Genomic DNA, 26,061 nt, shown 5'->3' with positions numbered 1-26,061 from the left:
TCCAAAATTTCTTCTCAAGTCAATGTCTTTTATCAAAAAGAATATCGATAACTATCTGTGCCAACAATTTAGATAACCATCAAGGGCTTTTGAAAACGAAGATTTTGCTTTCAGCTCAGAAAGTCCTTTGTGATGCAAATAACTCATAGATGAGAAAATATGTCAAGCAAAAATCATTGTGTTGGATTCCTTGGGCTATTGGTCACTCTCCAAAAGAGGAAAATGGTTTGAATGGACTGTTGATCTTCTGTGGCTCTACTTTTCATATTCTCATTTGGAGCATTTACCTGATCTGAATGACTTTAATTGATAATCTGGCCAGTGAATTGACTTCCTCTTCTCCCTTGTTTCAGAAAGCAAACAAACAGGTGAACAACTCTATTTATTCCTCAAACATCTCTTCCAAACATCTGCTTACCATGGCTAGAACATGAGAGAAAAGTGTTTCTCCTGTATGTTGCCATGAGACCTATGTTGCTTTTTCACATTAGCTCTTAATGGCTAATACTTATTATTTTCTATCCTCTATTAACTCTTTTTGTGTTAGAGGTAAGGTATATTCCTCACTTGGCCATTTTCTCTTTTCCACTGAATAAAGTGTCAATGGAGGATCAGAGCATGGTATATAACCCTTCTATTCCTCCTAGAAACCTCCGAAATTTAATTGTATGTCTGTTAAACAGAGAGAGAAGGAAAACAATCAAAAACTATCAACGTGTGGCCTTGTTCCTGCTATTCTTATGCACTGATTATCCAGGTGAAAATTTAGGAAGCGAAAAAAAAAAGCCTTTTATCATAGCTGTAACAATATAAAAACATTTATGTGGTATATCTTTTAATAATAGAAATACTAGCAATAATGATAATAATGAAACAATTTTATGAGAATTATTTCATAATGATATCTAAAATATTAAAAATATACAGTCCACTAAGATTATAAACCATTAAAAAATATTTTTCTGTCTTCTATACAAAATAGGCCATTTATTCTTTTTTCTTATCAGCTTCATACAGGTAGAAGACCTTAATCTCAGTAAGAGGTGTTTTTGATTTGACTCAGTGAAACAACCCTCAGTTCCCCGTGCTTTGATTCACCAAGTCTCTAATTGATCCACCTAATAAATTGGAGTGGCAAAAGGAGTTGAAGGGTGCTTCTTACCACAGAAAAGCTTGTCCTCAGAGCAGAGCTTTTCATGCCTACAGTGATACTCTAAACATTGACGTATCATAGAGAATTGGGACAGCATCTCATTCTTAGGTTCTTAGCTATTGTACATTTTTAGTAGAGTTTTATATACATGCTCTCATTGGATTGAACCACTGATACAATCTGGGGAATTCAGCTCCTAGTCTATAGATCATGACTGGGTTTAAGTGTGAGCAAAGTGTCCATCTGGCTGGTGACATTAAGGCAGGAGAGTTTCTATGTTTATCTGGAATATTAAACCACAGTAAAGTCACATGCAGGTTGTGGGTTTTAATTCATAATGTAAATGTGCTGAAGTTCTATAGCATGATTCATCTCACCCCAACATCTGCATCTCATGTTAGTCAGATGAATAATGCTTTCAAATGTGAAATACTTTAAAGGAAAGCTTAGCTTCTTAGGGCTAAAACAGGGGTTATGTTATGTGGCAACTGAGGAGATTCAAAGATCCTAGGAATTAGATGACTGAAGTTAGGGTGAACACCTAAGTCATTCTGTGGCTTTAGCCCAGTAGTTCTGTCGTAGGTATCACAACCCACATACAGTGATGATAATTATTATTAGGATCCTGAACTTAGAAGGAGCTTGCAAGCCATAAATAGGGTCATCAGTGGAAAACGTGCTTTCCTATTCCTTGTATATCATGATTTGTAAAAATACTCCTTACATGATTTTTGAAATTGTAAGAGGCACAGATGCTATCGTTTCCTAGAGGTAGAGCAGGGGTCCTCAAACTACGGCCCGCGGGCCGGATATGGCCCCCCAGGGTCCTCAATCCAGCCCCCGGTATTTACAGACACCCCCCCCCCCCCCGCCGGGGGTTGGGGGGGAAAACCAAGCAGCCCCAGATGATTTCCTGCCACTTCATCCGCGCGCCGGCCTCCTGTTTAAAAAGTTTGAGGACCCCTGAGGTGGATGATTTATCGTGCTCAATTCAAAATTCTTCATCACAGGACAAATGTCTCCATTAACTTTTCTTTCATGGAAACCAGCAGCCATCTACACCTTACTAAATCCAAGGCACCATCCCTACTGATCCCCTGATGTATTCAACTTGTTAATTACTCCCCCTGACATGGTAAGAAGTGAAATCACATCCTCCCACTCAGTAGCACAATCATGGACTTGAAAGAGCAGTGAAATTGCTACCTGCTATTCTTGTTCTCCAAGATAAGGGTACTTGGACTCCTGTTAATTATCATGTTTTGATTAAACAGGAGTAATTTGTTCACTTTGTTCATGTACAACTTTGAAGCAAATGACATTTTTTTCTGGAAGCAGAGAAAGTAATGATATACCTTTATTAAATATTAGCATTATTTCAAGCAGTTTCTAACAGAAAAGCAAATGCCACAGCAAAGGTTTGCCTGAGTTATCTTTAGCCTTGATTTGCAAAAATGCTAACGTTTGTAAGAAATCCTATTTTCTATTTGAGAGCTGGTTCTGAGAAAAATATTTGTTACTCAATCTTATTCACATGGGTGGGACACTTTATAAGCAACATTTAGCCAGTTTGAAGGACTGCAGTACAGCCTAAAGAATAGCTCAGTGAAGTTTTTGGGCAGCAAGTCATATCCTGTGTATACACATTTAGTCACATCTGTGCATGTTTGCAGATTAAAATCATAAACGGTGGCTTTGTTGATAACAGCATTTGCGCCGTGACTGATAGCTACTGTACTAGGCCAAATTATTCAGATGAATTTGTCAGTCTTTTACCCAATAGTTTGATGTATCCCAACCTCTCTACAGAAGCCCATCGTTTACAGGAGGTGACCTATATTACATCCAGGGGAATCCTACATTTCACAATATGTTATTATATAAGGATGCAATCAGCTTCTCCATCCACAAATCTATAGGAAGGAAGGAAGAGAGGTACATTATTTTCTAGACTTCTTCTTGTTTATATGAGTTGTAGTTAGAACTTGATTAGAACTCCTAAGGATTCCGTTTTCATGGGCTCTTGTGAACATGCATTTTGCTTTTATTAATAATTACATTTTAAGGGGGAAAATGCATATTTGCAACTAGGAAAAAGTTGCAAATAGTAAAAAATATATATATATACTGTAGTAATATAAAAATAGCCTACATTTCTATAGCAGAAGATATTTGTAGTGAATTTTTTGTGTTTAATTTTCAATCTGCTCCTGGACCTGATTTTTTCCAGGACTAGGTAAGTAGTTTGAGACATTGCAGGTACTCCACATAGGGATTCATTTACAATATTCTCTTCTTGCACATTGAGATACTCTTAGTCTTATATGCCTCTTTGTGTTTGTATACACAGGTACATTCACAAACACATAAACCCCCACACAGATATATCTCTCTCTGTATATGGCTAATCACCCTACAGTGAAGCACCTCATGGGAATGGATAAATATCAGTACTCAGTTTAGAAAGATCTGTTGGCTTGTTGCATCAGAATATTGAGTTGGAAATGAAGCAAAAGAACTGAGGCATCCAAGTCAACAGTGAGAAAGTGTTCACTGTATGAGGTGTAAGTAGTAGGGGAGAGATGGTTCTTGTAGTCAGTATTATTATAAACGATGGGTGAGTTTGGTTGATTTCTGTGGAGCATTTGCTACCATGAATGCAGGCTGAGGGTGTTATGTTCACATATACTGTTATAATTTATTTGCACCATATAAAAGCTTTGAGCCCTGATGACAGAGACCTGAAACTTTATATGTATGTATGTGATGTGTTTGCCTTGCTGGCCACTTAGGTCTTATATGTTTGACCTTCTTTGCCTGAAATTGGTATCTTACCTTGATTTTCTGTTGTATGTTGTGATTTGCCTCCTTCTTGACAAGCACATGTAGATTAAAACCTCTTCCATGCAATACTTCACGCAACAAAATGATTCTTAATTTTGGTTCTTCTTGAAAGCCACTCAGGCCATTGCCTCCTTTTCCAAGTGTTTAGTTAGTAAACATCATGATAATAAGGACCCAAAGGGGGAAGACAAACCAGATTTAAGTGACTCAAAAGTTCAATTCACTCAGATTTCTGTTCACACACAACCTTGTAGAGTGCAGGTGATGCTTCTTTTTTTGTGCTTACCACTAAGTGAGATTAAGTTGCTCTCGCTTCCCCTGCTTTTCAGCAGATAATGAAAGGGTACCACAGTAACGAAACTGCAAGCTGACATTGAAAAAGAGGTGCTTGTACACATCTATAGGTACAACTAGGGGGAAAAAAAAAGGAAAAAAAAAAAAGAAAAAGACAGCAGAAGTGCAATGGATAAGTAATTTTGCAGTTTGGAAGGCACTTTGTGTATTTCAGGTCACCAAGCAAGCTGCCACATAAGTACCCAAAGCTAAAAATCAATTAGGCTCCTTCAGCAGCTGTGTGTTATCAGTCTTGCCCTGCAGAGAGCACAGATCTGAAACATTAGGCAGCCCAACAAGAAGGAGAAACTTAATTTGAGAGCAGCTGTTTTAAGACAGATACATAATGGCATTAGAAGAGGAGGACTGCCGTGAGGTGAGAACCAAACAAAATGCTCATTAGGCTGAGGAAGCTTTTAGCTTTATTATTGTAACCAGATGCAGACAGGGTACAGGCAATGGCAGACAAAACCTAAGTCAGAGGAGGGAGACAAGCATATCACAGTGAAGGTGTCTCCATTAAAAACAACTAATAACAAATAGTCAGACTGCAAGGGACTTACTGGGCTTAAACTCAAATCTTTATTCTGGATGCTCAACTGGTAATTTTGCCCCTGTCACCTCCAGGCATTTAGGCACTTTTCCTTGATGGTAGCAGGATTAAGTGCAGAAGTTTATTTGAGGATCCGGGCATAGTCTAGTTATGCTTCTGCTTTCCACTGAAGATATTAGCAGTGCTTATTTAAGGAGGACAAAATCAACTAAAAGTTATTTCAGTTGTTCTGCTCTTTTGTTTTCTGACTTACAAAATAGAAATACTTTGTTGTATTTCTGTTTGCATCATTATTTCTTGAAATCATGAATTATCTAATGAACACTGAAAGATTTATGTGCCACTGAAGATACAGGAACCTCTAAAACAGAACGCAGTAATTAGTTAAGAGCATGTCATAATGCTGAAGAAAAGCTAAATAAAGGAAACTAAGAATTGCATCTTCAACTGAAATTAATAAGGAGAATTGGAATGTACAACAGTAATATACATTTGAATTTAGCAGGGCCATTTGGAAACAATGGTACAGAATCTTTTCGGAAGACATATGTAGCCGAGACCTTGGTTTACTATTTTATCTGAAAATATGTTTATAGTAATTTGAATGCTAAAGTGAAACCTGAAAGATAGGAAGGGCTGTGTTTCTCATCATGCAACTGAATGTATAATGAATAAATATATAAATTCCTTTTATGATAAGCACTTAACATGACTAATGCTTTGGTTTTTCTTTGATTGTTTTAATTTTCTCAAGGCCTTTGGTATAGTCTTTCTATAGGAATGAGGCTAGCAGAGAGGTACTATCTGCGTTAAATGCTGCATTACTTACCTCCTCTTTCATAGAAACAGTAGAGATGTTCAAAGCGTGTGGTTACTGAAGGAAGGGTTTCTGTCTGCGTTTGGCAAAGCAGCAGTCATTTGTTCTCTGTTCTGAAAATCATCATCAAGATTCTTCTACCTGGAGTGATGATGTCTGTTACCATCACTTGTATAGGTGGGAGGTGGCAACTTCTTCTGTTAACGTAAAACTGAGCAAAGCCTGAAAGATCTGACAAAGACTTTACCAAACTAAACAACTGACAGCATAATGGCAAACATAGCTCAACACTAAGAAATAAAAAGAAGCAGCGCTGGAAAGAATAATCTCAAGTATCCTTAATTGCTGGTATAATGTCAAATTATGTAACACTACACAGAACTGGAAATGGGATATTTAAGTATCCTAGCTACTAGTCTAGTACTAATTTTCCTACTTGACTCATTTTTAGGGATACAGCTATCTATGGATTTACAGAATACCAGGCAACCAAAGCTGCCAGTTCTACTATTCTAAGCCGTTCGTTGCTTATAATGTGTGCATAGCTCATAGGAAGGCAACCTCTGTGACTTGGTGTCCTTGTCTGCAAAATGCTGATAGCAATGCTCACCCAAATTATAACATACTCGTACTCCAGGAAAATAATCATATGCTAAGGGAAATTGTAAGACCAATGTATTTTGATGGGCAATTCCTATGACTTATATTTTTATCTCACATAGAAGGAGTTTATGTGTAGTAGTTGGTACAGTGGTTTAAGTTGCTGTTCATCCACTCTCTTTTTATTCAAAGATTCCTTGTTATAAATAGAAACAGCACACACCCAGCCAAAGGCGCATGATCATCCTACATTCAGGAGCGTCTCTGGATTAAAATGGGTATGTAGCAGATAATCTAAGCACATCAAGAGCTGCGTCTCCTGCTGTCTCTTTGGCACACAGAGAGAATAACGAGGCAGAACTCCAGGTGTGGCTGACTGATCTTGGACTTCCTTCTTCTGGTTTGGCACCTCCTTAACCAAATAAAACATCTTTGGGCTCATCTACATATGTGAGAATCTGATTGGGTTTATCTGCAATTGATAGTGTCTAAGAGAAGAAGAGAGAGTATTTATTTAGAAGGAATATAGAGTAGAATTAAGAAATGGAAGAAAGAGGCAGCTGACCTATATTTCAGGTACTGGAACATGTCTGTAATGCAGATGAAAAGCCCGTTCCAACTCCCCTTTAAATCATATACCATCCAAATCTATTTGTCATGAAGCAGTTACCTGCTCATAGCTGAAGAAGTGCTTTGATATATTTTTTATGAATCTAGCTTCTCCAGCACTAAGATAACTGATTGCAACACAATCTTGCATTAATTATTGTACTTCTGTCTCCAGAATGATGTCCTATAAAAAAGGAAAGCTGAAAAACAAAGATTTATTCATTTTACAAAAAGAAAGCAAGATAAAAAAAGGCTTAAGGAAGAAATTTTGTCTTTTTTTTCATAGTACTATAAAGGACAATCAATTAAAAAAAAACACCTTAAAATGATTTTTGAAAAAAACATTCTTTGTTGATTTCAGTGAGATATTCAGTAAAGGAGGAAAGAATTAATAATAATAAAAAAAAGTGCCATTCAGAAAACATTTGGAAGTCTCGGGTTTTTTTCCCATCTTGGAAAACAGTAAATGATCAGTAATAATTCAAGGCAAGTAGTATAATTTTTTAAGCTGAAATTTGTATCTCTTTTAATTTTTTTTAATGTTTGTAAGAAATAAAATACTTAAGTCCATATTCTATATAAAAAAAGAGAATAATTATGTTTTTAAAAAAAGTTTTACCAGATATTTTAACTGTCCAGCTCATATTCATACATTTACAAATTATACAGATTATAGGGATGGAGAAGTTTTTTATTTCAGTTTTATCTTTGGTACCCTAAAAAATGTTCATTCTTGTACTCTCTGTTTGAATCATAGTTATATCTTACGACATTATCAATAAAAACATTCCACTTTTTTTTGTTTTGTTATTAAAATATTAAATCTTTCTGATACATTCTATCTAAACCAAAAGCTGCGATCTTAGTTAGACCCAGAAAAAATAATAATACTGAACTTAATATAAGAAACATAGTTATTGTCTGATTTATTGACTGATGTCTGATTATTATTCTTGTCACTTTTTATGTACATTATCTTAATGCTTTACTGAAATGGCAGCTGGAGTTTGGCTTTTTAATAAATTTCACTCCTATAGAGCTGCGGGATGTAAAGTTCAGATACACATGGCTTAGCAGCTCCCAATTAATTTTAAAGGGAACATTATATTACTATTATAAATTAATTAGGTGAAAGAAAATTTAATGTACTCAAACATTGTGACTAGTGTAAATATACCTGACAGCATTTGTAATAATGTGAATAATTTTTAAAGAGAGACAATTAGACAGTGAGTTTGCTAGTGCTCCTGATGAAGACTTTCCTGCTGTGTTTTATATACACTCAGATGCCATTTCAGTGGAACATCTTCACTTCTGTTCTTCTCAGTCCATATGTAAAACTGTGTGTTTGTCTCAGATCTCAAGAGTTTCTGTTTCCTTAACGCGGCCATCATGTGTACTATGTCTGGACTAAAAAGGCTAGCCACATAGTAGTCCCTTCTGATATCCTTAGGGAGTATGTGAAGTCACAAGGTTTCTGCTTAGCACTATAGCTACTAATTTAAAAAAAAAACAAACCACAAGCAAAAAACCAAAACACACAACAAAAAACCTGGATCCAACATACAGACGTACCCAGCTCTTGATCTCTAGGAGGCTAGTTTTTTTCCAGATTAATGCCTCCACTCTGTAGTCCAACTGAGTACAATAAAGATGTTTATGTAATCCCTCACTTAGATGTATTTCCATTACTACCTGAGAGGAAATCATAGAAGTATAGAATTATAGAATGGTTAGGGTTGGAAGGGACCTTCAAAGACCACCCAGTTCCAATCCCCTGCCATGGTCAGGGACACCTTCCACCAGACCAGGTGGCTCCAAACTCCGTCCAGCCTGGCCTTGAGCACTGCCAGGGATGGGGCACCCACAGCTCCTCTGGGCAGCCTGTGCCAGCGCCTCGCCACCCTCACAGTGAAGAATTTCTTCCTAATATCTAATCTAAATCTACCCACTTTTAGTTTAAAATCATCACCCTTTGCTCTATCGCTACAGCCCCTACTAAAGGTCCCAGTTTAAAAATGTTAACTGTAGACCAGAACTAAATGGTACAGCTCTTCCACTTCTAACTTGTCTTCTTGGTCCATGTGATGTGAGGTGGGAAATCTGCTTTTCCATTTATGCATCCCCCTTCTACCTCCTGTGCTGGAAAAATTCATTGTCCTAGTAGTCCAGGAGATGAGTGGATACACATGGTAAATAGAAAGATAGTGCCCCTCAAAAGACTTGGTTGTGTTTGAGCATTAAAAGCTGATAGGTCATAAATGGGTGTTATGGTCTGTTCTCTGGTTGAGGGTGTCTGCTTAAGATAACAATTCCCTTGATAAGTGTGGGCTTTAGGACTTCCTTTTAAATGAGCACCATGAGAAAAGTGGTCCTTAAATCTCCCATATATTTTCCATTCAAATACAGGTGGAGAATACCCCTGCTTGTCACACCCCAATTGAAGATATTGTTAAGCTTTTCTAAATTATCTGTACTATCCTGCTTTTTGCACATATGCAAAGAAAGAATATTGCAAAGGGAAGTCATATCTCCTTGTTTCATCTCTACATTTCTTGAGGCAAAGGCAAATCCTACAAGTGAAGAGCATCTTCCAAATAAAATTGCCTAGAAAACCATTTATATTCATGTGTTTGGTCAATGCTCAACAGAATGTTTTTCACTACCACCAACAGAAGATGTTAGCATATATTAATAATGAAAATGGGACAGTGATTCCGGCACATCTTTGTGGAAGTGTTTTAAGGTCAGTAGTTTGAGAAAACAAACCAAAAGAAAATAACACGTGTTTGTACATTCAGTGTTATCTTTGCAAAGTAAAAGGGTTATAAAAATAGCCTTGCTCCAGCTTTCAAGTTGAAACTTTACTGATTACAGTGGCGTGATATCAGGGTAAACCTGAAGTTGCTCAGGAGGGTATTAGATACAGATATCTTACATTTACTTACTGAAAGCTATGACTTACATCCAGAGGCCAATGGGTCTTTTAGATATAACTAACTCTGAACTCCCAATTAATTTCCTTAACAAATAAGAAGGATTTATTTAGGTTCCAGCTTCATTTTTATCCCAAGTGCAATTTAAGTATACAAATGTCTCTCTGCATTACACTGTTTTAAAGCTACTGCATTAAAACTCACATCAGTTTAAGTAAAGAGAGAAACAGGACCATGGCATATCAGCTTTAAAGTATCCAGCTGCAGAGCCAAGAGTGCAGGCTAAATTTATGCAAGTCATATGTAAATTATGTATGCATGAATTGAATGCAAATGGGCACTCACCTGCATGGAAATGTATTAATAATACCTTATAGTATTCATAGAATTCATATGAAGGAAATATCATATTTTACTTTACACATTTTCATATTTACTTTTTCATTTTTAGTTAAGAAAAAAGATGTAAAAAAAATAAATTCTACTGCATGCATTATTGTCATGTCATAATAGATTACTTATATTGTAACTAGCCTAATTCATTCTATACAGTCCCTCTTTGGCACTGAGTTTCTTGTTCAGAAATCTCTAGAAAGAGGTCTATTGACTGAAATATATGTTGGTTAGAGAGATCTGGCTTTCTCAGCAAGGCAATGTATCACACAATTAAGTCTCTGGGTCATCCTATTATCAATGGGATGAAGTATTTGTTTGAAGCAAGTTACGTGCCTCTAATTTGCTGAGCTGAGTCACGTGCAGGACAACCAGAGGATCAGACCCAGCCAGCATGGGTTTGTGAAAGGCAGGTCCTGCTTAATGAATCTGATCTCCTTCTACAACAAGGTGATGCTCCTGGTGGATGAGGGAAAGGTGGTGGATGTTGTCTGCCTGGACCTTAGTAAAACCTTTGACACCGTTTCCCACAGCATCTCCTGGAGAAACTGGCTGCTCATGGCTGGGACGTGTGTGCTCTGCGCTGAGTTAAAAGCTGGCTGGACGGCCGAGCTGGAAGAGTGGTGGGGAATGGAGTTACATCCAGCTGGCAGCCGGTCACAAGTGGTGTTCCCCAGGACTCAGTGCTGGGGCCAGTCCTGTTTAACGTCTTTACCAGTGATCTGGACAAGGGGACTGAGGGCACCTTCAGTCAGTTTGCAGATGACACCAAGCTGGGGGGGGGAGTGTTGATCTGCTGGAGGGCAGGAAGGGATCTGGACAGGCTGGACCGATGGGCCAAGGCCAGCTGTATGAGGTTCAACAAGACTCAGTGCTGGGTCCTGCCCATGGGTCACACCAGCTCCCCGCAGCACTATGGGCTGGGGGCAGAGCGGCTGGGGACTGCCTGGTAGGAAAGGGCCTGGGGGGCTGGTTGGCAGCCGGCTGGGCATGAGCCAGCAGTGTGCCCAGGTGGCCAAGGAGGCCAACAGCATCCTGGCTGGTGTCAGCAATGGTGTGGCCAGCAGGACCAGGGCAGTCCCCATCCCACTGCCCTCGGCACTGGTGAGGCCGCCTCTGGAATGGTGCGTTGGGTTCTGGGCCCCTCGCTCCCAGACAGACCTTGAGGGGCTGGAGTGTGTCCAGAGCTGGGCAGCGGGGCTGGGGAAGGGGCTGGGGCACAAGGATGATGGGGAGCGTCTGCGTGAGCTGAGGGGGTTCAGCCTGGAGAGGAGGGGGCTGAGGGGAGACCTTCTCACTCTCTACAAATACCTGAACATCGCTTGTAGGCAGGAGGGGTCAGTCTCTTCTCCCAGATAACAAGCAGCACAATAAGAAAAGACAGCCTCAGATTGCACCAGGGGAGGTTTAGGTTGGGTATTTGGAAAAATGTCTTTATTGAAAGGGTTGTCAAGCACTGGAACGGGCTGCCCAAGGATGTGATGGAGTCACCAGCCCTGGGGAGTATTTAAAAGACATGTAGATGTGGTTCTTAGGGACATGGTTTAGTGATGGACTTTGCAGCGCTGGGTTAACAGTTGGACTTGATGATCTTAAAGGTCTTTTCCAACCTATATGATTCTATGATTCTGTGATTCTAAAACAAGCAGGACAGTCACTGAAACTACTGTATGTGACTATGTCATTATAGACAGCTTGCCACTTGTGCAGGAGTGGGTTGAGTTTAGGCCATCCAGAATCCTTCATATCCAAATGCTTAAGTTTTTCCTTTGTGGAGGTAGGAAGCAGGTTTTTACATACTTTCATAAAGTGTCATATGATGATATGCTTTTTTTCTTAATTAGAAAAAGGTTTTTTTGAAATTTTTAACTTCATTTTTTAAATTAAAAAAAAATGAGCGCCATCTTCAATCCCTTTGAAAGATTGTTTTAGATTCAGGAAAAAGATAAAATAACCCTATGCATTGAACTGAATATAGAACTGAATATAGAAATATTGAACTGAAGTAGCTGAAAATATTATGCTTTCCAATTTAAACAAAGCTCATCTTTTGTCACTTATGTTCACTTTTTAGGAAAAATTCTCCACAAAACTGTACAATTTTTACTTTTTTTTTTCTTTTTACTTATATATATATATATTTTAATCATATACAACTGCTGGAACAAACCCTCATATTTAATTGGGGGACAGGATTATTGCAATATTATGATTTTTATCAGAACTAGGGGTTGTAAGGTAAGAAAAGAAATCAGAATAAAGCCACCAGTAAAAGCTGGTGAGAACAATGGTAGAGAAAGGCTGGAGAGTAGTAAGTTTTATTTCAAGAAGGGACTAAAACATCCATAATATGGCATGTAATGACTAGAGATTTTGGAGCAAGCAGAGACCCGTGGCAGCAGCACCACACTGCAGACCATCAGACCAGGACACCGGACAGCCTGGGTGTAGCTATTCCACTTCAAGGTCCAGTTTGAATTGATATGAGAAAATCTCTGCTTTAAATTTCCCCGTTTTTCCAGCGCTGACTGTAACCACTGAAACATGTCTCCGTGTATCTGTGCTAGGAAGATCTTCCCACATCCCTACACCCCTATTTTTCAGAAGCTGTCCATTCTAATCATCCTGGATTTAGCTGATTGTCTTTGCAGATGTCTTTGAATTTGCTGCCTCTCTTACCTACACAGCTCCCAAATAAATCAAGACCTAATAAATTCCCATTGAAGTCAACAGCTAAAATAGCCTCTTTCCTCACAGAGGGCTTAAAGGTGCTCTCACTGAAGTTCAAACTGAAATCTTGCTGGAACTTTGGTGACTCAGGGTGAAAATCGAAAGTGCCTAGTTGCGCTCATGATGGTGCGCTCTGAAGGTACATTTCCGGGTTTCATGTTAAAGCAGACATGATGTTACAGCTTCTAAATCATGTAGTGGAAATCTCATTTCTCTTTGGGTGTCCTTGCAGTCATAAATACTTCAAAGTCAACTTTGAATAATGACTTTAATCGCTTCAGAAGATCCAGGAGCTAAAACTGTAATTCTTCCCTATTTGGGAAACACAAGAAGTCAACAGAAAACTGACCAAATATTTTGATTTACTAATAATTAATATAGGGTTTTTTTTTGTCAAGTCCAGGGTTAAAAATCCACATCTGATTTCACACCTAAAACTGGATAAAAATCTTTGCTATTTTAACTAATAGATATAGTTTGGAGCACTGAAACATAGATGGAACTTCAGAAATACATTTCTGGTTCTCAAATTTCTGAAGTTAAAAAACATTCAAACAAAGTGAAAACCAGAAATGTGAATAAACCATTAGTATTTCTTATCTAGTTATTGATCTTCTTCTCATATGTATACATTGACACTATTAAATATGACAGATTGCTCCTCTCAGGAAGCAGCCTGATGTTCCACAGACTCTGGATAGATATTTTCTACATCATCATTTGTCCTCTAGTGCTCCTCCAATATTGTTTTTCCACTGCAGATACAACAGGAGGCACATTCTTAATGTATGTAGGGCTAGTGTAAGTAGTTACACTTCACTGAGCTCACTACCCCTGCTTTTCACCACCTGTTACCCCTGCCAGCAGGGTAGCCTGTCTCTGCTCACCACAATCAACTTCAGACAGAATAAGGTTACGTTTACATCAGAGAGTTTCAAGAGCAAATATTGCTGATGTAGCTGCTTGTAGCCCAATTGTCATAAACAGCACTTATTTGAGCAGTTCATACCATAAGGCTTGAAAACGTGGTGTGCAGCAAGAAAGAAAAAGAACAAAAAATGGATGTTTGTTTTCTTTTTCAATGGCACAACTGAATCTAAAAGATGTTTATCCTTAGCCTTGCATTTGCTTCTAGAAGATGCTATCAATGATGCCTTTGACTCTTGTTTAACCAGAAGTTCTCTTAAACCAAATAGTTTCTTTTTGTGTCTACATTTCAATTAAAACAAAATCAAAAAGTAGATAAAAACAAACAGAGAGAAAATGTGAGATTGAGCTTCAGGAGGAATTTTATGTAGTTAGTTTTTAACCCTCTAGGCTAGCTACAATTTAGCATGTGGAATAGAGAATAAAACCTTCATGGAAAACTATTATCCATAAAGCTTGAGCTTCCTTGTTCAACCATGTTGATGGGACATTTTTTGAATAATTCTCCCCTGAAATTCACCCATGAGCCTCTCTCTCTCCCTTAAGGTTGGGAGAGGTGTTGTGGCAGGGAGAGGTATTTCTGGGATGTCCCTTTCCTTATCCAATGTGTCATAAACCTCACCTGCTTTTACCTATAGTTGATTTAAACTAGTGTAAACTCTTTGCTTTCCAGGAAAGTTGTGGGTGCACATGAAACAACACTCAGACCTCAAGACTGTGTTCAGTTACGTCACAATTCTTCTCAGAGAGTGACAACCCCCAGCTGCTCCAACTGTGCACAAAAAAGCCTCCACACAGTTACAGAAACCTTCTGTTCACTCATTTATGCTTTCCCACTCTCTCGTCTCACTTAAAAATATGTTGCCGCTTCTGGAACCCAGTTTGAATTCCTCCTCATGGAGCAGACCCAGCGGTTCCCTCTCCTGCTGTATTTATAAACTGTTGACTGACACAGGCACTTTCATTCTTACACAGCTTTCCTCCTGACGACATGTTACCCAACCCCCCTATTTAGACCTCGTACCAAACTTTAAAAGAGCATCAGGGTTCCCTTCACCGAAAAACAATCTGAGATGACCCGATGTAGAAAAGGCAAAATCGTTCTCAGACACGAAGTAGGCAAGTATGCAGGAAAATGGATTTCTGTACCTGTCAGCGAGACAGTACATTTCAAGATTATTGCACCAATTTTTGCTTGTTAAAACATGAGCTTTTTATGATAAACTTAGTGCAGCAGTATATTTCCCAGGTGTGAGCCAGAGACTTGAAAAACTGGTCTTAAAATGTGATGGCATGCCATTTCAGGGAGATTTTCCTTTGTCTGGAGTGGTGTGCACATGAATTCATTTCCAGGCAGACACTTTTCAACCTGACAACAGTGTGCTCTGTAGTGAAATCCATCTCTCAAATTGCTAGCAAATCACAGGACATGTTTATCCTGCCAGCCTCCAGGACTATGATTTTTGCCCCCTGCTTCAGGCTTTGAAGAGGAACCATATTAGTCCCAAGAGCCCTTCAGACAAACACTCTTTCTCAGCCTAAACACTATAGTCCGATGACTCACTCAGGCTGTTCCCTGAGATCCTTCTGCTTATTATCTAAACATACCGCTCTAAACCTGAATCAATGGAAGTTAAATCTCAAACTACACTAGTGCAGCTTATCTCAAGGAAATGTAAAATGCCTTTTTGGCAGTAATTATATTTTAATGGCCCTTTACAGCATGTTCTATTAAGGGGAAAATAATTTTAGTGTGCTTTCTGCTAGGTGCTGTAGTGATTAAATGAAATCCATTTTATTTTTAAAGAATAGTGGTAGTGAACTAAGTAGCAACCATTAACACTGTATTAGGTGAAGAACATGAATTTTATTTTCTTTATGTGTTCTTGTTTCACAGGCTGATGATGACATACTTAGAAAGTCAAACCGTAGCACTGAAAATGTGGTGTATTCTCAAGGCAAGCTGTTCTGTACTTTCTAGGAAGAACTAAAATCTCTGCCAAGTCATTTTATTTGGGAATGGACAAATTTTGAAGAAAAATTTATCTGGCACAGATATTGAGTGAAAAAACAGTTCCAGTAAATTCTAGATGAAATTGCAGATCTGACTCCAATTTCTTTCAAATTATGGAGAAAATATTCTTTGGCTTCAGTGGGAAAGATCTAAGTATATAGTGTCAAAAAAAGAATATATTAGTTTAGCAAGAAGAGGCAACTGGCAACTAAGATTCCCAAACTCCTTTCTGGTCCTTTTCAATGAATGAATCATGGGGTAATAAAGGATGAATCAGTTTGTATTTCTAGGTCTGCATTCTGATGAACCAGTGCAATAAGCTGTTGCAGAGAGCAGGCATTTAGGGTGAACATCAGGGTTTATTGAGTCTAGCGATGCTGAATTCCTGCCCCTCTCCACTGTTCCGCTTCAGTAAAGCCAATGCGAGTGGTTCCATATTGCAGGTGGAGGAATATTTTCCAGTGTTGGCTGTTCTTTCTCTATTAATTATTTTTTCTCTTGAAATGATTTCTCTCTTGCTGCTCTTTTTCTTTCTTTTACTAATTACTTCCAAAAATAGATAAATATACAGTGATACTGCTGAATGATTTATGACTTTTTTAATAAGAACCTTTAAAAGGAAAAAAAAAATACTTTATTACAAATTCTGATTAAAGTAGCAAACTCCCTTTTTCTTCTTTCCAGGTCTTTCCTTGTAGTATTTCCTCAGGGAGGTGGGAGCTTGTGTTCTGGTGTACATTGTATGGAAAGCATTTATATAAAAACATCCCATATGATTAAACTTCATTCAGATCCTCCACAAGACTGTGGTTATATAAATTTGCCTTTTCTTCTAACATTATAAACTATATTGTATACTTCTTTCCACTATTGAATGGCACTGAAACCCTCTGAAGTTACTTCCAGCAGACATTAGACATGCTATAAGTGTGTCCTGATTTTTTTATATATATATATATATATATATATATATGTAACCATCCTAGATAATCTCACTAGGAATTCCATTCCACAGAGGTTCATCTATCAAAAGATACTTGTTACCAAGCAGCTGTACACAGACCAGGGATTCCAGTGGACAGAAAATTGTCTTCTACCTGTATCAGTTTTCACAAAATTCACATCAAAAAGGTATTTCCAGGACTAAAAACTTGGCTTGCATGCTGAGAAAAACAGCACATGTAACATTGACCTCCTGGTGCCATTTGACTTGAAAATAACAAATGACCAAGAGAAAGGTCTTTTGCTGAGCAGGGTGTTAATGCTTCTCAGGAAAAGTAGGTTGTCCCAAAGAACCATAATTTTCAAAACTTATTTCTCTTTTATGCTATTCTCTAGCTACTGGATACTCTACCAATGCATTGAATGGTGGTGTCTCCAGACAAAAACAAGAGAGCAAAATGTTGCAAAGTTTTATCTGAATTACCCAAACCTTTGAATTGCATAACTGCATAAGATATTTGGCTGAAATAGGCTTTCTAAAGATGTTATTTCCATTTCACACAAGCAAGAGGGAGTTGGAAAAGCCTAAAAATGAAAGACATCTTTCATAGCTGAAGTTCCAATAGTTTTGCCCCAGAATCTGGAAATAGCATCACCCCCGAAAAGAAAAGAAAAGAAAAGAAAAGAAAAGAAAAGAAAAGAAAAGAAAAGAAAAGAAAAGAAAAGAAAAGAAAAGAAAAGAAAAGAAAACTCAAAAACCTACAAAACCAACAAAGAACAGAAAAAGTAAGCCTCAGTAAATTTTGAACTCCATTGTTTGTCACCTCTCCTTCATAATCTTAGGAATGTTAATGCATCTATACAAATTTTAAAAGGAGGAAATTAAGAACAAAGTAGAAATTGAAGAAAATACTTCAGTAAAATATGGAATATTTTCTGTTTTCTTTTTTAAACTGAACATATTTCAGATATGTATTTTTCTTACTTCCACAGAAGAAAGCTTGCATAGATTGCATAGATTTTTGTGCCTGCTTTTATTTTGTCCTAATGGCTGAGGAGAATAAATTGTTGCCACGGGAGTTCCATGTCATTATCAGAGCAGCAGGATGATGTGAAACAAACTAAGCCAGGGAGCAGTCTTTTATTTTAAAAAGACAAACCCCAAAAGCTTAGCAGTAGCTGCATAGCTGTACCTGTGTAGGAAATCAGATCTTCTCTTACTTACAGTGGGGTACTTGACTCACACTGTGAAGCAAGCTGAAGAAGTCATATTCCACTGTATTTCAGAATTGCAGACGAGTTGTGTCCCTGTGCTGGACAGTCTTGGCATATCTCAGAAGCTACTCAGCATCTTTCAGGATCTATTGATCTAAGCTAGATACCTCATAAGTTGCAGTTTTGGAGCTCTTCCTTTGTCCTCAAAGCTTTTTTCTAAAGAAATAATAACTATTTCCCTGTTTTATAGGCAGGCACAGAGGCTATGGATCTGAAAATGGGTGTCATTTCCCCCACCAGAAGTGAATTAGCCTCAGTTAAATTATTCCTGATTTACTTTAAGGGCTGGATATTATAGAAAATGGCTCTGGATGCAATCTTCAGTGTATGTTGAATGTATGAAGTGATAATCAACTCCTTAAAAAGTTAGGCATTCATTTGAATTTTTAGAGAAGAATTGGTCCCAGTCCCACTGAACATCTGATGTTCACATCATATGAAGTTACCTTAGAGATATTCTGTGAACTGCTCACAGTGGCAGCGACACACATCCCTGCTATTTCAGCTAAGGCTCTGTTCCCACAAGCCCCCAGAAGGTCACTGAGAGCAACCTTGCAGGACTGTATATCTGTATATATAGATGTATATATACAGGACTGTATATATAGATGCCAATCCAGTGCTTATCACTGTGCATATAATGCTACCTAGCCATCTGTCTTGCACCAGAAAATACTTGTGCAAATGCAAAGAAAAAAGAATGGTGGGATCTCCTTCGTGCTGCCAGTCACAGGGGTGTGACAACTTAGCCTATTTGTGTCACAGAATCCTACCAGGTTTTAATATTGCAAGTAATACAAAATCAGCACAGCTGTAACAGCTGTTTTGCATTCATATTGGTGATGGTTTGTGTAGTCCCCAGGGAGCACATCCCTTAGACAAACACTGAACTAAATTTCAGTGGCAGAAGAGAGCGCGTAATTGATTAAATGCTACAAAAGTCTAAAATAACCACTCGGCAGATTCTTTGCTTCTTCCCCCCCACCCCTCCCCTCTCTTTTCATATTCTTAGCTCATATTATATCTCTGGTGATGAGTAGGGCACAGGGGAGGGGAAAGAAATACCGGTGTTGTGGATTTTTAAGGTTATGGAAGTCATCACGAGATAATATATATGCAAGCCAGAATCTCATTTGCAGTCATTTATCAGAGCAATGATGTGTCTGACTCCACAGTCTCTTGCTTCACTTCTGCAAGGCTGCACAAGCCTCACTGGGGAAGATGACAAGTCTGCAGTGCCCATGTAAGCTGACAAGAGCTTGTTTAAATCCCTGGTGAGACCTTGCTCGCAGCTGCAGTCATTACCTCTTCACTGGTGGGTTGTTGTCTTTTTTTTTCCCCTCTCTGCTGTTTACTAAAATGTAATTACCAAGCTATTAATTCTTTCCCTTTACCATTTATGATGCATTTGTGATAAAAGGTGAAAATTAGCTTTATTTTTTTCTTGCATACTAATGAGGAGGGGGGAAAAGTGTTATATGGTGAGCGATAAACCAAATGCAGTTGGGGGTTTTAGAGGTAGTTAACAATGAAGTTTGCTTCAGTGCCTGCATTTAGGAGAAAATTACTAAGGTGTTTAAGAGAGAAACCATTAGCATTAATATGAAAGAAAAAGACAGTTCTCTGAGTTAGGGAGTGTAGCACTGAGGCATTTTTACTGGCATTGTGGAAAACTGATACGGTGATTTCATCCATATTTAGGGGTGTATGAAAAGTAGATATCTTCTCCCAGGTGATGGACTGCATATTTTCATTACAACATATGACAAACCATCTTTGGAAGAGTAGGATTAATAAAGTTAACAAAAGCACAGTTGCAACAAACTGGCAAATATATTATCACCTGAAGGCAGGAGGGCAATTGGAGTGGGAACATTGGGAACATTGGGAACATTGGGAACATTAGTGCAGAGAAGCTTCTCCTGGAGGGAGGGTCTGAGTGCCAGTGCAGGTTATTTAGTAGTTCTTTAGTGAGAGACAAGGGTCAGTGTATGGAAGTGTATGGACTTTTGGAAGTCCCGAGTTATTTTATTGGGAGTTGATCTCATTTGTCTTTTTTTCCTTATTTATTTTTCTTTCCTTATTTTTTCCTACCAGGCTGATGTGGTTCAATCTCACTTCATAAGCCAGCCATGATGCAGAACAGTATGTGAATACAGAATAGCAAGTGCACGTAAAGTGTTCTGCAGTTAGTGAATGGGGCAGTGCGATAGTGATCCAGCAGCGTTCAGAATGTGAAGGAGCAACTACACCTGCCTTTCATGGGACTTAATTCTGCACAGTCTGTGATTGTGAGCAATACCAGATACGATGGGGAGAGGTATCAGAGCTGAAAGGAGAAGTTAAACCTAAGCCTTTAAGACCACAGGTGGGAAATGTCATGAGTTCACGAATGATGAAAACAGATTGTGTCCCACAATGATTTAAGGAAGTCAATAACCAAACTAACCTCACAAACTAGTGATTTTCAGAAAGGGTGAGAATTTGGATGTACTAATTCAGTCTCAGACTCATCTGAATGAAGATGAGACTAATGTCCTCATGAATTAACCAGATCTAGTAACTCAGATTAAGAAATTAAAGGATTTATTTTCAATTAATTCATTCTTTCTATTTAGGACTTTAAAGGTTCATAAAGTCTCTCCAGTAGTCAGAGATTAAAGATTTATTAATTGGTGTGAAAGGAAACCATCTCTTTCCCTGCAAATACATTGGTCTTCAGAAGGAATCCTGACCTGAGGTCTGGTGTAATACCAGCTCCTGTCTGGGGCTGAAGACTTGTTTCTAGAGGGAGCAGGTTGATGCTGAGGAATGCAAGTGTGGGGGAAGGGTAGGAAGGGGAAACTATTTTAGAAAGTTTTCGGCCAAAATGTTGTGTAAATTAGGGATGTATGACTCTGCTTGCATTTCATGTTCAGTATGAGTGTAGTCCTATTTCTGATTGTCAACGATCCATTCAGGTGACTCACTCAGCTTGGACCATCTCCTTGCCCATAGGCAAGGTTTTGAGCTGCTCCCTGTCATTCAGTCTACCTAGGTGGAGAGCTTATCTCCTCCATTTCCAGCCTGTACACTGACCCCCAGAAAACCCTGGAAACGAGCAGCTAAGAAGTAACACTGCTATTGTCACAAAAGTGAAAATCATGCCTGTGTCTTCCAGCAAAGATCACCTCTCATGAATGTTCTCCTTCTGCCTTTGTCCCTTTCCAGGTAAATAAATTAGCTTAAACTGGGAGTGGCCAGATAAATAAGCACTGATTTCAACAGCGTTGATATTTTTGTTGCTGGTTGTTTTCTAAATTACAGCTTAATTTCAGTATCTCTCTCCGCTTTTTACTTGTACGCTGCCAGAGTTAAGCAAAGCCTACTGATTTTGTAGAATGTGGAGTTCGAAATATTGCCTTGGAAGGCTGTCAGATTAGGTTCAGACAGGCACTAGTCTACTAGGAACATGGACCACATCTTTTATGTTATCTTTATACTGTGCCCATCATCAGCGATGTGCATTTTGTCCCTGGTATAAATTCACAGAAGGAAAGGGATATTGCTGTTTTATAACAGAAGCAAAGATTCCTTCCTGTAATTATAAGGCATGAGACACAGATTGATCATTAATCAAGGGACTGATTATAATAATAATCCACTTCCACTGCAGGTTTATGGGCTAATTCTCATTTATACTAATCCCATTTTGAACAGTTCCTGGATCATTACTAGAGCAGGCAAAAAGGCTTGTAAGAGAGGGGTTTGATGTACAACCAGAGCAGGGTAGAGATTTGATGCAGAGAAGAATCAATCCCTGTCCTCCAGCATTTAAGCCAGAGCCCTTGAATTTTCTTTGGTCTGTGTCTGAACTGTTTTTCAGCTCTCTTCCTTCCTCCCAGTGATGTGACAGATGGTTTAGGCTGGCACAGGTGGCTGGGTACTACCTGCTGCAAATTTTTCTGTATCTCTTGCTATATAACTCCTTTTGTTGTTGCTGTTTGCAAAGGATGACTGGAAATAGGAGGGAAGCAAGAAGAGTGTGGAGTTATGCTGATATTGTTCAGTGTTTTCTTGTTTTCTGTTGTGTTGCTGGGATCCTACAGCTGATGCATGCTGGAATCCTGTGAGCAAAGGCAGGAGATTTGGAACTTTGACTTCTGAGATTGAAAAAGTGATCTTTACGCTCGGAGTGTAACACTTACACTAGGAGTTATCATCTCCTAGTGTAACTTATCGCATGCTGAGAGATAACATTTCCCACTGCTGAGTGTTACGAATGGAAAAATCCTTTATTGGCTTTAGGCTTTAGATGTTACATCCTCCCGACCTTTTGAACTCCATTGGAAATAAAACTGCCTTGCAGAAACTAATGAAAAGTTTAAAATGAAGAGGAGAACAAGTGGGCTGTGGCTGATATTGTGGACCTCAGAGGATTTGTATTTAGTCTCTGTTGAGGTAGCAAGAGAGCTACACTACCTAGGAGTGACTTAGATGACTAAGGAAAGTCACCCCTCACATCTTAAACACTTCTCTGATGATGGATTTAATTACTCTCTGGAGGTGATCATCTCTCTCTCCTGACTGTAGAGAATGACTTGAATACTAATGTAGAACAGGTGACCACCTGTTCAGTGGCAGAAACCAGATGAAACAAGTCCCAGCCTTTGCATCTAGATTAGTAATGGTATTATGGTGGTTATAAGGTATAATCCACCCAACTTCCTATCTGGATGCTTTCTCAATCAAAATGTAACTGCTGCAGGTTACTTGCTGCTTCCTTTTACAGCTGATCTTTTTAAAGGTTACTTGCTTTTATACCCTTTCCCACCCCCTGCAAAAAAAAAAAAAAAAAAAAAAAAAAAAGTGAAAACCAAATAATTATCACAGCACTTCTCACCAGGGTACTTTTCTTAGGTAAATCTATTCCAGGAGAGAAAAGCAAAGCAAAGAACACTTTATGACAAGCAGTGCCCAGTGAATGATGTGTAATACCAATTAAGTCAACTGTGATGTTTATGTGCACGAGACAATTTATTAACAAGGATATGGGAGGATTGTACTTTGGCTTTAAAAGAATCATTTGCTGCTAAAAATAATCTTTGACCATATTGGCAAAAACTTTCCTGAAGTAGAAAAAATTTGCAACATTTTTGTAAAAAAAATTCTTTTTCTTAAGTGAACAATGTATTTTCATATATTTCTTTTATGTTGTACAGTCTTTACTTTTGATTATCTCGCTATTTGAAATAGTTGTTTTTCCCCACTGAGTTTCATGTGTCCTTTTTGTTCATTTTACTCTTGTTTGTTCATTTTCATAGATGAACAATATACTGCCTGTTTCCAAGATCATAGCCACCCCCTCACCCCCTTCACCAGTGTTCACTAGAAATGTGAAAAAAGCCGTCATAATAAGAATGACCCCTGTGGTAATCAGGGAGACAGCTTTAATTAAGAACATCTGTTAGCAGTTTCCCAGTTCTAAAGTCAAGCAGAACATAAGACAAGAAGATATAGAAAGTGGCATTTCTCAAACTGTGAGGCTGGCCTCCCTGGGGAGACTCTGACCTCTTCCAGATATACAAGCCAAAATCATAAAAAAAAGAACAGACATCAAAATGTGTGGACTGTGTGTGTAGTTTGAAAAACATGACACCTTTGTTTCTGAGGTGTGTCATCTTTAAATTTCTAAGCGCTACACTTCTGAGGAGTGCAGAGAAGGACTGCACTTCCAAGCATTGCACTGTATTTACTCCTCAAACACATCACAAGGCAATGGAAAAGAAGGGACAGATATGATGACCTGTGCTCATTGCCTGTGTCCTTTTTTTTAATTAGTTCTTCTCTTCCCCCCCTGCCGCCTTCTTTTCTCCTTTTGGAGCTGACAACGCTATCTATTAGTAATGCATAATGTAGGGATTGGGGAGAATTTGCTTCAGTTTTGAGTTCTGCTGATATAAAATGGTGATGTGGTAGTGGTTGCTTCTTAACAATTTCTATTCTGGGTTGGAAAAAACCCCAAATTTTCTAGCCCAGAGCTCTTTCTTCGGCATTGTTCAGGAGGAAATACTTAGGAAACCATGTAAGTCAGGCTTGGCTTCAGTGAACTCTGTGATAGACCTTCCTAGATTCTTTCAGTCAGCAAGGTAGGGTTGTTCTGAGCTGAACATTAGATCCAAACTGCTCTGTTTGATAACAACCCATAAATTAATCCTTCATGAGGATCTAGGTATCTAAGTGTAGTCTATCTGACTTTGCTGCTCAATACCTACATTTACTCTTCTGGATCTTATTCAGAAAGAATTCTAATCTCTAATGAAAAAAAGAAAACGTACAAGCTCTATTTACATTTCTATGGAAACAATATTAATTTTAAAAATAATTTAAAATATTGCTCTTTATGAAAAGCATTCTCTTGCTTTTTTTATGAAAAGTGGTATAAAAAAGGATAAATCAAGGTGACAGAGAGAAAACAAAGGTTAAGCATTTTCTCCTTTGCTAAGTCTGCTGCTGGAATGAGGGAGTGGATTAACAGTGAGGAACATGGAAAAGACTGACATACTTAAGACTTTCTCTTTCCCAGACTTTACAGGCAAGCTGTGCTCTTATGCCTCCCAGGTCTTCATGCCTCGCAGGAGAGTTTGAGGAAGAGATACACTACCCTTAGAGGGGATCAACAAAGGACAAGTTAATTAAACTGGATGTGTGCAATTTGACACAAGATGGGATGCATCTGGGCGTATTGAGGGAGCTGCTCTATGTCACTGTGAGGTCATTCTGTCATCTTTGAAAAATCATGTGAGATGCCTCATAACTGATGAAAGGCAAATGTGACATCTATTTAGGAGTAAAATAATTATTGAGACATTTTCTTGCTAAATTTCAACAAGCAGACATATATATAATCATATGAGGATTAGTATCAGGGGTTTTCTGCATTCAATTATAATGGAAAAAGGAAAAGGTTATGCTGCCTTCCTTCAACTTTTAGAAAAGTTTTATTTTGTTTCTATTCAGACTTGATGCTTGTTCTCAAGTATAACATCTCTCTCAAGAAGAATGGTGATTCTTTTTCAAAAGATTTCTTACCACACTTTTCAGTTAAGTTCTAGTCATAATACAGAAGAGTATTTGAGACTGATGTCAAGCTGCAAAGTGCTATAAGCATGACAAATCTTCACTTTAATTTATGAATTGATTTCCTTTTGAGGAAGTGTGATTTCCTTCTGTCTCTTCCCTATGGCATTTACTGTCTTGGGAATGTTTCATATTTTCCCCTTATTAAGTAGAAAATGGCATATAGTACAATTCCTGAATATTTTTTAAGCCATTTTTACATCAGGAAACAATTAAAAAAGATATTAGTGTGCCAGCTGCACAGATACACTGTTGCTTATTTTATAAGAGAACCAGGCAAAATATAAAAATGAAACCACTGTAAAATCTGTAAAACCTTTGGGCTTATCTCCATTTACCTCTCAACATCCACAAAAGCCAGGTGAACTTGGATTTTGGTTCTGCTTACTGTAGATACACACATAAACTGTGAAATCAAGTAGGACTTGAATTAAAAAATGAACAAAGATTTAATTACATCTTAGTCCTTTGTCTTGTATATATAATATGCATACAATATTACAAACATTATAGTATGTTTATTGGAAATTGTATTTTTTATTTTTTCTTAGTATGTTTTATGTTGGGGTTCTTGGTGAACAGAGAAAAAAACAACACTTTTTTTGAAATCCAAAAAAAGGGTTATTTATGTTTGACCTTGCAGACCTTGACTCTGTAATGAGAAATCATGCCAAGGGAAAAAAGCTGAGAAGTGAAAGTCAATATCAAAAAATAAGAATGGGAACGACTAACTGAATTAACAACAGAAAACCAAGTGGATGTCCCCAATCCCATTTCTATAGAATAATTAATACCTCTGAAAATGGATCACTGCAA

The 26,061-nt window shown here is 38.2% G+C and overlaps 1 protein-coding gene across 1 annotated transcript in view; it reads left to right on the top strand.

The window, feature by feature from the left end:
* Positions 1 to 4,676: 4,676 nt before the first annotated feature.
* LOC121080418 (GTP-binding protein Rit2-like) overlaps positions 4,677 to 26,061 on the top strand; it is a 36,425-nt gene continuing 15,040 nt past the window's right edge. Inside the window, exon 1 of the mRNA XM_040578437.1 lies at positions 4,677 to 4,706. Coding sequence (XP_040434371.1) covers positions 4,677 to 4,706 — 30 coding nt within the window. The remainder of the gene's footprint in view (positions 4,707 to 26,061) is intronic.

Source organism: Falco naumanni, chromosome W (assembly GCF_017639655.2).
Source record: "Falco naumanni isolate bFalNau1 chromosome W, bFalNau1.pat, whole genome shotgun sequence".
Taxonomy (NCBI): domain Eukaryota; kingdom Metazoa; phylum Chordata; class Aves; order Falconiformes; family Falconidae; genus Falco; species Falco naumanni.
This window is presented reverse-complemented; position numbering and strand designations above follow the sequence as displayed.